This window comes from Suncus etruscus, chromosome X (assembly GCF_024139225.1).
Source record: "Suncus etruscus isolate mSunEtr1 chromosome X, mSunEtr1.pri.cur, whole genome shotgun sequence".
NCBI classification, from domain to species: domain Eukaryota; kingdom Metazoa; phylum Chordata; class Mammalia; order Eulipotyphla; family Soricidae; genus Suncus; species Suncus etruscus.
In genome coordinates, this window is record NC_064868.1 from 72,357,546 (window position 1) to 72,370,708 (window position 13,163).

At 34.7% G+C, this 13,163-nt stretch overlaps 1 protein-coding gene across 1 annotated transcript in view; it reads left to right on the forward strand.

Moving 5' to 3' along the window:
- The window catches only part of NRK (Nik related kinase), a 181,313-nt gene that overhangs the window by 79,285 nt on the left and 88,865 nt on the right, over positions 1–13,163 (forward strand). The window contains 3 exon segments of the mRNA XM_049766937.1: positions 1,771–1,896; positions 7,508–7,618; positions 10,507–10,597. Coding sequence (XP_049622894.1) covers positions 1,771–1,896; positions 7,508–7,618; positions 10,507–10,597 — 328 coding nt within the window.

Here is a 13,163-nt window from a genome sequence, read left to right on the forward strand (position 1 = left end):
ATGATCACCCAAACCTGCCAGGTGTGATTCCTGAGTGGAAATCTTGAGTTACCCCTGTGCATAGAAAGATGTGGTCCCAAAACAAAAGAAACAAAATTTGAGACTAATTTTTATTTATAATCCTCTGGGTAACATAAAAATGGAAATAAGTACATAAGATACATTTAGTAATTATTTATCAAGGAATTGCAAATCAAAATCATAATGAAGTGCCAGTTCCACATACTCTAGAATGATAATAATAAAATAGAAAATAGTAAATGTTCATGTGGATATGGAGAAATTGAAGCCATCATTGTTGTTCGGAAAATAAAAATATAGACTATAATCTTACATCTCGTCAAGGTGTTAAAATAGTTACTTTTACCTCATAATTTTAATCTTAGATTTATGCCCACCAATTACAAAATAATCTCATTAATATGATTTTAATACTTGTAAAAGCATTATTAGTCACTATATGGCTATTATATACGAAAAATGTAAAAGAAATTCAAATGACTCTTGCTGAAACAATGGCATAGTGGTAGGGCATTTGCCTTGCATGCAGCTGACCCAGGACAGAGAGTGGTTCGATCCCCTGGCATCCCATATGGTCTCCCAAGCCAAGAGCAATTTCTGAGTGCACAGTCAGGAGTAACCCCTGAGCGTCAACAGGTGTGGCCCAAAATCAATCAATCAATCAATCAATAAAAGAAATTCAAATGACTATTGACTGACAGTAAATGAAAAGGAATCAAGTACTGGTGTGTACTACAACCAAAAATAATTGGAAAAATTAGTCACAAAATGTCTGCATGTTGCATGATTTAAATTTATATAAATTATCCAGCACATATATTGGAGAAATTATACAGGGGTTAAGAGACATACTGTACATACTACTGTGCCCTTGTTTAACCTGTAACATAACATCATATATTGCCCCTAAATCATTGCCTGTAGAGCTACTCCCTTGTTCGCATATGCATAGAGTAAAGAGTGAGATGAGCACTGTTGACTGAGACCCAGGAAAATAATACAAAATTTTAAATAAAAAAAAACAAGTCTTTAGTATATGTGAAATCATCCCACTAACCATAATTCCAACCCCTGTTGAATAGGTCTAAAACAGGGTAATAAACCAAGCGAGTCAGGAGAGAATCATGGAGTCAGTGGCCTACACCTTGTAGTCTGCCTTCACCAGTTAGGAGAGAATCATGGAGCCAGTGCTTTCATACATCTTGGTCTCCTTTAGAGCCCTAAGCCAAAACAAAACCTCTTTATCAAGCTGGAAGGGGAGGGTAGAGTGAGTTTCAAAAGTAAATTTTTAAGCCAATCTACTTTTAACATGTCAAAGGGACAGGTGGAAAGGAAAGAGGAAACTGGGGAATGCCTTTGTTTTGGGTAAAGGCAGGGTGTCTCAAGTGCTTTTGTTTTGGGTAAAGGCAGGGTGTCTTAAGTGCTTTTGTTTTGGGTAAAACAGGGTGTTTCAACAATAAAGAAAAGATAATAGATATTGCTGTTGATCTTGCAAAAATGATTTGACAGAAATAGAATACCTGATCTTAATTTGACCTTCACTTTCCTCAAAAATTCAGTTACCAAAGAGTTCCATTTCCTTATAATTCTAGTTGATATTTTAATACAAAATTCAGTGGATTAAATAACGTGAATCTTATGAGTTCTTTTAGTTGCCTAGGATCATTCTTTTTTGATCTAACACAATATAAGATTCCATGAGCATAGAATGGAATTTTAATGAGTTCCACTTCTGTTCTTATTCTACAGGATGAAGAAGAAGATCTGAGGACTGAACTCAATCTTTTGAAGAAGTACTCTTTCCACAAAAACATTGTCTCTTTCTATGGGGCATTTTTTAAGATGAGCCCACCTGGTCAGAGACACCAACTTTGGGTAGATAATTACTTTACATTCATTCTATAAGACTAAGGTTTCTTTGATGATGGTTACGTCCACAGTTTGAGATGTCAATTTTGTGCTTTTACAGGGTAATTTAAGCACAAAACCATTGCTCAAAGTAGTTTGAAAAATCAGACTCTGATTCCTGGAAATCATAATAGTAAAAATAACAACAACAAAAAACAACCCAACTTTAACTGGCTGGCAACAGTCTTGAGGTAGTATGGGGAATATAAAATGAGTTCTAGAAATGGGTAGCATATTTATTTTCAAATAGATTTTTGTTGTTATATGTGATATTTTAGTAACTTAAAAGCATGTCTAAAGAGACTTGTAAGTAATAACTGGATAAATGTTTTTAAATTTGTGTATTCAATTGACATGAAAAAATGCGTGCACTTGAAGCACAACCTAATAATAAATTAGGTACATTTAATTAAATATTTCTTTTAACACTGATGAGATGAAAAATCATACCAATTGATGTTGAGCAAAATGATATTATTTTACATCTATCTTATTGTAAGTAAAACATTTCACTTAAAGTTGTCTTTATTAAGAATCTATAGAAAATGATAAGGAAGATTCACTGTATATTGTCTATATTTAAACAGAACACCTAGAAATATATATATATATTTGTTATTAGACTAGCTTTGTTTAGTGGTTATTTTGGCTACGTGCTCAGATGTCAGTGCTCAGAGGACCATTTGTGATGTAAGAGTTGACTGCATATAAGACAGTTATTTTTAGCCTCTTGCTCTCTCTGGACACTACAGATTATTTTCTAATGCTTTGTTGACATGTTTTCTACTATTATTCCCTACATGTCTAATTTCACGGTTTCAAGATCAGTATGACATACATCTAGAAACTAACTGACACACTGCTATTTCTAGAATTCTTGCTACTTTCCATTACAGAGGTAATGTCAGATCACAAGATAAACTTAAATAATTATCTATTTATTAAAATGTAGTATATAAAACATATACTAGGGTCAGTTACACAGTTCCATTACTACTACAAATCAAAAACTATTGAGGGTTTTTTTTTTTTTTTCAAAATAATGAGATACTTCGTGATTTCTATGTGTTAAAAAGTCTGTATATTTTATATAAAGGACAGCAGAACATGGAAGCATAGCAATGTGTTATAGAAAGTTTTTCAAAAATGGTTTTAATTTGGACATTTTTAAAAATTTATATATATATAATATCTGTTTAAACACCATGTTTACAAACATGTTTATAATTGGATTTCAGCCATAAAATGCACGCACGCCTTCACCAGTGCAACTCTCCCCCACTAGAGAGTTCCCCATTTCCCTCCTCAACTTTAACATGCATCAAAATTTCTTGGAGAGTCTAAGAAAAAATATAAAGCTGGACTTATCCTATGAAGTTATTTAGTTAGATTGGGTTAAAGGATTTGACTTTTTAACATAGTCACAAGTAATGTTTGTGTTACATGTGTAGATTTTACACATTGAAAACCACAAAATTAAGATATGCTTATCTTCAGTATAATCCAGTTTCTCCAAAAGTCCAGTTAAATTTTATTAATATTTATTAACTATTTCTCATTTTAATGATTTTAACTTCAATTTTAGTGGTTCAAAATGAGCTACCTTTTTTCAACGAACACTATGTAAACATACTTCCCATTTAATACAGCTATTATGACAATTAAAAGTTTTAGTAGTCTAGGAGCCAGAAAGATTGCAGTGATGGGGCATTTGCCTTACATGCAGATAACCTAGGATGGACCCAGTTCAATTCCTGGCATCCCATATGGTCCCCCAAGCTTGCCAGGAGCAATTTCTGAGCGCATAGCCAGGAATAACACCTGAGCGTCACCAGGTGTGGCCGAAAAACAAAAAAAAAGTAAAATAATTTTTTTTTGATCATCTATTTGTTGGGTTTTATATGTTGTATTATTTCTATACTTTTGGGGGCCAAACCTGGTAAGTGCAGGGCTTACTCCTGGCCATTCACTCAGGGACTATTCCTGTTGGAATCCGGGTATAATATAAGGTGTTTTGTATTGATTGAATCCGGGTATGCCTCAGGCTCACCTTTTGATGAGAGGATGTACCAAGTGAAGGTGTATAATAGTTATGGACAAAAAACGTTTTTTATTTAAGCCATTGTGATTAATAAAATTATTCATAGTTAGGTTTTAGACAAATTTCCACACCAGAAACAAGTTTCCTCCACCAATATTCCCAGAGTACATCCAAGATCCCCCTCCCAGATTGTCATCATAACAGACCCATATTTTATGTTGGTTATTAAAATTTGGGTCTCCTAATTTTATTGTTGTTAATTTCTGTCTGGATATTTATCTCTGTTTTCATGACACCACCAATTCACCTTAGTCCCCTGTCCCATGTCCTTTCATATTTGTCTTTCTCCTCTGCAACTCTATTTTTTTCCTCATTATATTTTGGACCTAGCGTATTGATGACACCTCCCATGTAAACCATTCATTTCTTTATGCAGTTATTTTAAATACCACATATGAGTGATATCACCCTATATATGTATATTGCCTTATTATGTTTACTTTGCTTAACATAATATTGTCCAGTTCTATCCCTGTTGCAGCAAATTGCATGGTTGCATCATTCTTTACAGTTACTTAGTTTGTACCTCATCTTCATGATTCACTTGTCTGTTGTTGGACACCTAGATTGATTCCAACTCTTAACTACTGTATTGAATGTTGTGATGAGTAACGGCGTGCATACATCTGTTTGGATGAGTGTTTTCTGCCCTGGGAATAGATACTCAAAAGCAGGATTGTTGGATTGTAAAGTATCCCTTTCCCCAACACCCTTACCTAAGCTTCCCTTTGAGATATTAATTCCACCTGGATGGTTGGACCCGCCCACACCTGGAATGGGCAGGTGATTTTTGAATGAAGAATAAGGGAGTTTGCCTGGAGGGGTGCATGGAATAAGTAGCATAGAGGAAGTAGTGAGGAAGACAGAGTTCCTGAGAGAAAGACATGAGTTAGGCAGACATGCAGCAGAGGCTCATGGCAGAGAAAAGCCATGAGCGAATTAAGTGAGCTGACTCCAATGAAACTTTAACTGACTGCTTGTGAATTATTTCTCTGCTGTTACCCTGTAATCTTAAGACCCACCACATGCTGAAGGGGCTAGAGGCACTGTGCAGAAGGAGGCCTCACCCCTCAAGTGGACTTTATACTTTATATTTTATATACATATTGTTTTGTTTGTTTTTTGGTCCACACCAGGTGTTGTTCAGGGGTTACTCCTGGCGATGAGCTCAGAAATTGCTCCTAGCTCTGGGGACCATATGGTACACTGGAGATCGAACCCAGGTTCGCCCTGGGTCAGCCACTTGCAAGGCAAATGCCCTACTGCTGTGCTATCACTCTGGCTCCTATATTTTAATCTACTCTGGATCATCTGGCAATTATATTACTGAGAATCCTTTATATTGTTTTCCATAGGGGTTGAATGAGGTAGCATTCTATCAGTAGTAGATGACAGTTCCTTTTTCACCACATCCCTGTCAACAAAAAATATTCCCAATATTTTTATATGTGTCATCATTGCTGGTGCAAGCTGGTGTCACTCTTGATTTGGATTTCCCTAATGATATGTGATGGTGACCACTTTTTAAGTGCCTGCTGACAATCTGTTGGCCTTCTTTAAAGAGGTGTCTGTTTATTTCTCTTACCCATTTTAATGAGGTTTTTGAGTTTTATGAGGACTTCGCATATCGTAGATATTAACCCTTTCTCTGATGTGGAGTGAAAATATTTTTCATCGTAGTTAATTGTATGTTAGTTTTAGCCCATACTTCTTTTGGCAGACAGAAACTATTTAGTTTTATATAGTCCCATTTATTAAGATTTGATTCTATAACCCTCACCAGTGATCCAATTTTTGAAGTCTCTAATTTTATGGGAAAAAAGCAGTATTACTACAGAAAATTAAATGGACCTTTTGGGTATTTTTGTTATTGGTACTTTTGCTTCCCTTTAGTCCTGGTAACAATGAACTAGATTACAGTTTAAACAGGGACTAATTTGTTCTATTAATAAAGTGATTTTGATATGTAAAATAGTATATAAGCCTGTTCTTAAAGAAAAAATCTAGTTCTGTTATATAGGAATATAAAATAGAAATATAATTCTTTTTTAAAAGACATCTGATTTTTTAAAAATATTTTTATTGGGACCAATTTGAATTATAAGTCTTTCACAGTTATATTTAAAGTACATAGTGACAGTGAATTAGGCCCATTCCCACCACCAGTGTTGTCCTTCCTTCAACCCCGTTCCCAGCATGCATCACATACCACCCCCACTTGCCCCCTGGACTGCTAATGCATAACTTGTTGTAGATTGGATTATCTTGATTCTGTTGTTATTGACTTTGTATATGGTTTTTAGGTCTGATTATTTTTTATTTACACTCAATGTTGATGTGATTGTTTGCTTCTGGTACCATCCACTTGTTTTCCCTCAATTTTTGAGGCAGAACAAGATGATTTAAGTTCTCTGATTCTGTTGGGAAAAAAAGGCTGGGAGGAGCCCATCTAGAAGGTATAAATATAAATTTAAAAAAAGAAAGGAAAGAAAAAAACAAACCAAAACAAGCAATGACACAAAACACAAGAATAGGTAAAAAGCAACAACAACCACACCAAGAAAGAAAGAAAAAAAGAAGGGGGCCTGGGATGGCAAGGTTTTTCTTTTCTTTTCTTTTCTTTTCTTTTCTTTTCTTTTCTTTTCTTTTCTTTTCTTCTTCTTTTTTTCTTTTTTTGCATAGACACAATAAGTATTCGGGAGATTAGAAAGGGAATTCCTGGGTCCAGGGCTGTGGTTCAAGTGGTAGGACATTTGCATTGCTTGTGCTAACCTAGGACAGACAGCAGTTCGATCCCATGTGTCCCATATGGTCCCCAAGCTAGGAGTGATTTCTGAGCGCATAGCTAGGAGTAACCCCTGAGTGTCACCGGGAGTGTCTCAAAAACAAAACAAATAAAAAAGAAAAAGAAAGGGAATTCCCTTTCTCCACCCTTGAAGCATACTGTCATGGAAACAACTACAGTGTTGAACCCCAAGTTTTTTTTTAAATTCCTCTATTTTATTAAAATATATTTTTCTGAAAAAAAAATAAGTTTACTAATAACATAAACTTTGAATGATATGCTCTGCTAGTACCTTAGAGCAGATTTTGTTTGGCAACAATAATATTTTGGGGAAAATGTCATACAGGATTGCTCTCATCAGTCACTCCTGCCTTGAAATTGTTGTTTTCTGGTAACATGGGAAAATAACGGAAAAATTAAATAGAAAATCAATAATAAAACTCATTTTAGTCTTAATCTTGAAGTATAAATTATTTTTTGATACACAGTAGCCTTATCTTTTGAATAACCTTTCCCTCAGTTTTCCTTTTTGTTCCATTCCAGTCATCACTCAGACTTGTCCCTCAAACATTTCTTTCTAAAGGAATATACTTATCCTGTTTTCAGTAAACTGAGTGTTCTATAAATATATCTTCCATATATTTCTAGAAAATTACCTTCTAATTCTTGATATTTTACTTGTTTTTCTGAAGATGGTGATGGAGTTATGTGCAGCTGGCTCAGTTACTGATATAGTAAGAATGACCAGAAATCAGAGTTTAAAAGAAGAATGGATTGCTTATATCTGCAGAGAAATCCTTCAAGTGAGTATTCATATACTTATTTTTAAAACTTAAAAACTATTAAGCATTTGTATGTGCATATATTTATTTATGTGAACAATAGTAAACAACATCTTATGTTTTCTTATTAAGGGCATTTTAAGAATCCCAAATATAAGCTTTGTCAGAATACCAATAAGAACAAAATCTTTATAGGTTTTGCAAATTCTGTCCTAAAATCTTTAAGTATAATCAAAATGGGTAACCACGTCCTTTTAAGTCATAAGCCTTAAAATACAAAAAAAATTTCAAAAACCCAACAAAACTCAATTTACTCTTAATATTGAAGTATAAATTATTTTATTTTTCAACTTAACTTTTTCCTCGGTTGTCCTTTCTGTTCCATTCCAGTCATCACTCAGACTTGTATCCTGCATAAGTTTCTTTGTAAAGGAATATACTTATTTTATTTTCAATAAACGGAGTGCTCTATCATTCAGAAACTAGAGCAAATCCCACTTCCTGATTAAATATTCCAGGTGTTGTATCTACATTGTCTTTAAATTCAGAGTGATGTATTCAATAGATCATGAATACTTTAGTATGAATATTACTTTAGTAAATATTTTGTTTATGATTTTAACAGTTCTAAAAAATTATTCAACTATTATTGAATTTAATTTGAGTATGATGTGCTTTTCAGAATATCAGTACATTTTAGAATGTTAACAGATCATCTTCAACTGATTTGCAGACTGATTTGGATAATGTTTTACTTAAAATGTTTTTATTTTAAACATTTTATTTGTGTATTAATAATTTACCAAAGAAGAATGAAAGAATAGGGTAGCACTCCTGATAAAGTTTCTTCCATTCCGTTTTATTTGGGTTCACTTTTAGTAATAAATAGTTTAGACAATAAACTCCGATGTGAGATTACATTTTTATATTACATTATAACTGTTACTCTAATCAGTTGCACAATTTCTACATAATTCACTTTCACAATCTATACTTTTCTGTGGCATTAGCGAATTAATAGAATAGTTACAATTAGGATATAAGGTGTTTTGGTTTGTTGGTCAAAATCAGCACTGCTCAGGACTTATTCCTGACTCTGTGTTCAGGGATCACTCTTAATGGTGCTCAGGGAACTATATGGGATGCAGAGGATAGAACCAGAGTTGGCCACATGCAACACGAGATCCCTATCTACTCTAGCTCCATCCTCCTCCAGAAAATAATGTGAATATCATGTAAAGAGTTTAGCACAGTAATGGGCAGGTAATAACTTGACAAACACCTATTTTTCTATTTTAGCATAGTAAATATTAGTTTTATTTTTCCTGATATTTCTTTCTATTTCTTTGTCTTTTTTGGTGCTTTTTTTGCCATACCTCGTGGTTCTCAGGAGCTATTTCTGACTCTTAACTCAGAAGACTCTTGACTGTGTTTGTTGGGCCAAACAGGTTGCTAGGCATTCAGCACAATCCAAGGCAATATTTTTTGCCTTTGTACTATTTGTCTGGCCCCTACTTCTAGTATTATATCCTTTATTATCCTAGAACAATGTCACTGAAGTCCTTCCATGCATTAGTCAAGTCACCGGTTAATCTTAGGGGAGAATGGCGCTGGAGACATCATGGTAAGCCAGTACTAGTTATGAATGATTAAAAAATAAATGTCCATATTTTGTCAAATTCTCAACCTACAAGGCTAACTATAAAGAGAGCTAAACCATGAATAAACTGTGATAGATATTTAAGATTTCTAGGTCTTTATTCTATGACTAATTGGAATTATGGAGAGTATACAATGTATACAAACATTAATTTTTTTGTTTATTTTTTCCTTTTTGGGGTATCCTGATTTATTTTCCTTCTCTTAGAATAGAAAGTACTCTTTCTGAAACTGGCTGTGGTATGCATAGATGGAGAAAGAGATTTGGCTTACATTTCAAATCTCAGTCATTATTATTACAAAAAGTTTTTTTTTTTTTTCACAAATACCAAGAACATCGATATTGGTGTGGATGCAGGAATAAAGGAACTCATTCACTGTTGGTGGGAATGCAGATTGGTCCAGCCTTTCTGAAAAACAATATGGACATTCCTCAAAAAGCTAGTAATTGAGCTTCCATATGATCCAGCAATACCACTACTAGGGGAATAACCCAGGAACACAAAAACAATTTAAAAAATGCCTCTGCACTCCTATGTTTATTGAAGCACTATTTACATTACCCAGAATCTGGAAACAACCCAGATCATTCACAACAGATAAGTTGCTAAAGATTGTGGTACATTTACACAATGGAATACTATGCAGCTCTTAAGAAAAATGAAGTCATGAAATTTTCTTTTACATAGATGGACATGGATATTATTATGCTGAGTAAATGGATAGACATATAATAATCTCACCCATTTTGGAGATTAAGAAAAGTGATAGATGGTAATAATATTTAGAGACAATAGAATTAAGTGTCAGGAGGGTCAGCCTACTGTAGGAAACTTGCCACAAAGAGTGATGAATGTAGCTAGAGAAGTAGAGAAGGGTTTACAAGGACAATGATATTTGGAACTGATTACTCTGGACAAGAATTTGTTCCTAAAAGGGGAGAAATTGACATGCAAGGCACCTCTCCATTAATAATAGTGCAAATGACTGTGCCAAAAAGGAAGGGGTGGGGCAAATTGCCTGCCCTAGAGACAGGCAGAGGTGTGGAGATGTGGTGTGGAAGGTAAACTGGAGACATTGGTGGCAGGAAGGATGCACTGATGAGGGATGATGTACATTGTCTGACTAAAACCCAACAATGAACAGCATTGTAATCATAGTGCTTATAAAGCAATTGGAAATAAAACACTAATGGCAATACCAGAAGTGAAAGATATGTTCTTATTAGACAAATTTTAATCTCTTTACAGGGTTTAGCTCACCTCCATGCACACCGTGTAATTCACCGGGACATCAAAGGTCAGAATGTGCTACTGACTCATAATGCTGAAGTAAAACTAGGTAAGTTTTGTGTGCATTACTTAAATTGAAGCCAAAATATCTTACTGAAATACTTTAAAGCAACTGTTTTCTATCATGTGAATATTATCTACTGATTTAAGCTATCTCATCACTTGCAGCTATAGTCACAATTTGAAAGCTTATTTGGAAAAAGAGAATATGCAAAATTATAGGTAAAACATGTATATAAAAACAACTTTTTGACTAAGATTTGAGACATATTCACCCTCTATTGTACTAAATTTATTTGAATATTCATCATGCACAAACTTCTGTGACATTAAAATAATTTTAAAAAATCATACAGATCTAAAGACATATACAGCCGATAAGGCACTTGCCATGCAGCACTGTAAGAGTTTCCTGAGCACTGATTCAGAAGAAAACCTGAATACTTCTGGTGGCCCTAAAAAACAAAACAAAACAAAACAAAACAAATTGTTTCAAACCAGAGAACCATCTTTTATAAAAACATCAAAAGATTTTCTTTCTTTTTTTTTTTTGGCCACACCCAGTTACGCTCAGAAATTGCTCCTGGCTTGGGGACCATATGGGATGCCGGGGGATGAAACAGTGGTCCATGCTAGGCTAGTGCGCACAAGGCAGACGCCTTACAGTCTGCGCCACTGCTCTGGCCCCCAATTTTTAAAGTAATTAAGAACAAATCACTTATTGTGAATACTTTTCAATATTGAGTGATTTATCATCAGTAAGAAATCATGCACTTGTAATGTGCAAATACAAAGTCCTGAAAATTCCCTCCTATCTATTACAAAGTTCACAATTTATACAGTGAGTGGGTAAGGTATTTGACTTTCATGCAGTCTAATGAGTCTCTATGTCATTACTCCATATGGCCATCTGATCCCACCATAGCAAGGAGTAAGTGCTGAGCACCTCTGGCTGTGGACTTAAAAACAAATAAAAATTTCTATTAATTCTTGTCTAACGTATGTCAATCTTAGATAGCTCCCATTTTCACTGAAAAACAAATTCAACCAAAATAAAATTGTTTATATTCATAAAAAATTGGAAATATTCTTTTTTTGTGGTTCACATCCAGCAGCGCTCAGAGGTTACTCCTGGCTCTACGCTCAGCAATCGCTCCTGGCAGGCTTGGGGGACCATGTGGGATGCCGGGATTTGAACCACCGTCCTTCTGCATGTGAGGCAAATGCCTTACCTCCATGCTATCTCTTTGGTCTGGAAATATTCTTTATAAATAATTAAAAGTAATTTCAATGAAATATTAAAATACTATACTAAAATATGTGGATAATTTCTCTCATATTTAAGTATTCAGTACATATATTTTGCCAAAAATTTACATTTATTGTATTGGCATGAGGCCAAACTCTCATAAACTTGAGTCAAGTTCTGGTCAAGTCTAACATTTGCAATATAGAGGGAAAAATATATGTGAAAAGTCACTAAAAAATCTGGTAAAAAATGTTCATACATTAAAGCTCAGATACTTAACTCTGTTGGAAAGAACTTTTATTTTGGTGGGGTTTTTTAATATCTTTTTTTAAGCATCATTACAAACACGTTTGTAGTTGTGTTTCAGTCATAAAAAGAAAAGCCCCCTTCACCAGTGCAACCTTCCCACCACCAATCTCCTCATCTCCCTCCTCCCTCATCCCCTGCCTTTATTCAAGACAGGCATTCTACTTCTCTCACTTATTAACATTGCCATGATAGTTGTTAGTGAAGTTATTTCTCTTTTAAAACTGAAATTTTACTTATTTTACACACATTTTGGGGTGGTCTACACTAAAACCCAGTGGTACTCCTTGGTTCTTCCTAACTCTGTGCTCAGGAGTGACATCTGGACATGCTTTGGAGATCATATGTGATTTCAAGAATATAAATTAAGTCAGTGTGTTCCATTAAAACCTGTACTGTCTATCCAGCTTTTACACAAATTATTTATGTTTGATTAAAATGGAAAAGTATTGCCTTGCCACTATACTTGGTCATTCTCTGCATAACTTCTTCCCATGGTAATATATTATGATAGCACAAAACTTTGGCTATGATTTTTTGTTTCTTCTTTCAGTTATTAACATTGTTAAAGTTTTATTATTTATCTATTTTTCTGGTTTTCATAAATAACCATATGTCCATAATAGGTGTTTTTGATTCTTATAATTGGCTTTAAAAATGGTGGGAATGCTGAACAATGATTTATCCTGTTTTTGTTTGTTTTGGGCCATATTTGGCAGCGCTCAGGTGTTTCTTCTGGCTATGCTCAGAAATCGCCCCTGGCAGGCTCGGGGGACCATATGAGATGCCGGGATTCTAACCATCATCCATCCTGGGTTGGTCTTGTGCAAGGCTTATGCCCTACCACTGGGCTATCTCTCTGGCCCCTTAATTATCCTGTTATTAAAATATATATGCGGGGCCAGAGTGGTGGCGCAAGTGGTAGGGTGTTTGCCTTGCATGCGCTAACGTACAATGGACCACGGTTCGATTCCGTGGTGTCCCATATGGTCCCACAAGCCAGGAGCAATTTCTGAGCACATATACAGGAGTAACCCCTGAGCAACATCAAAAAGCAAAA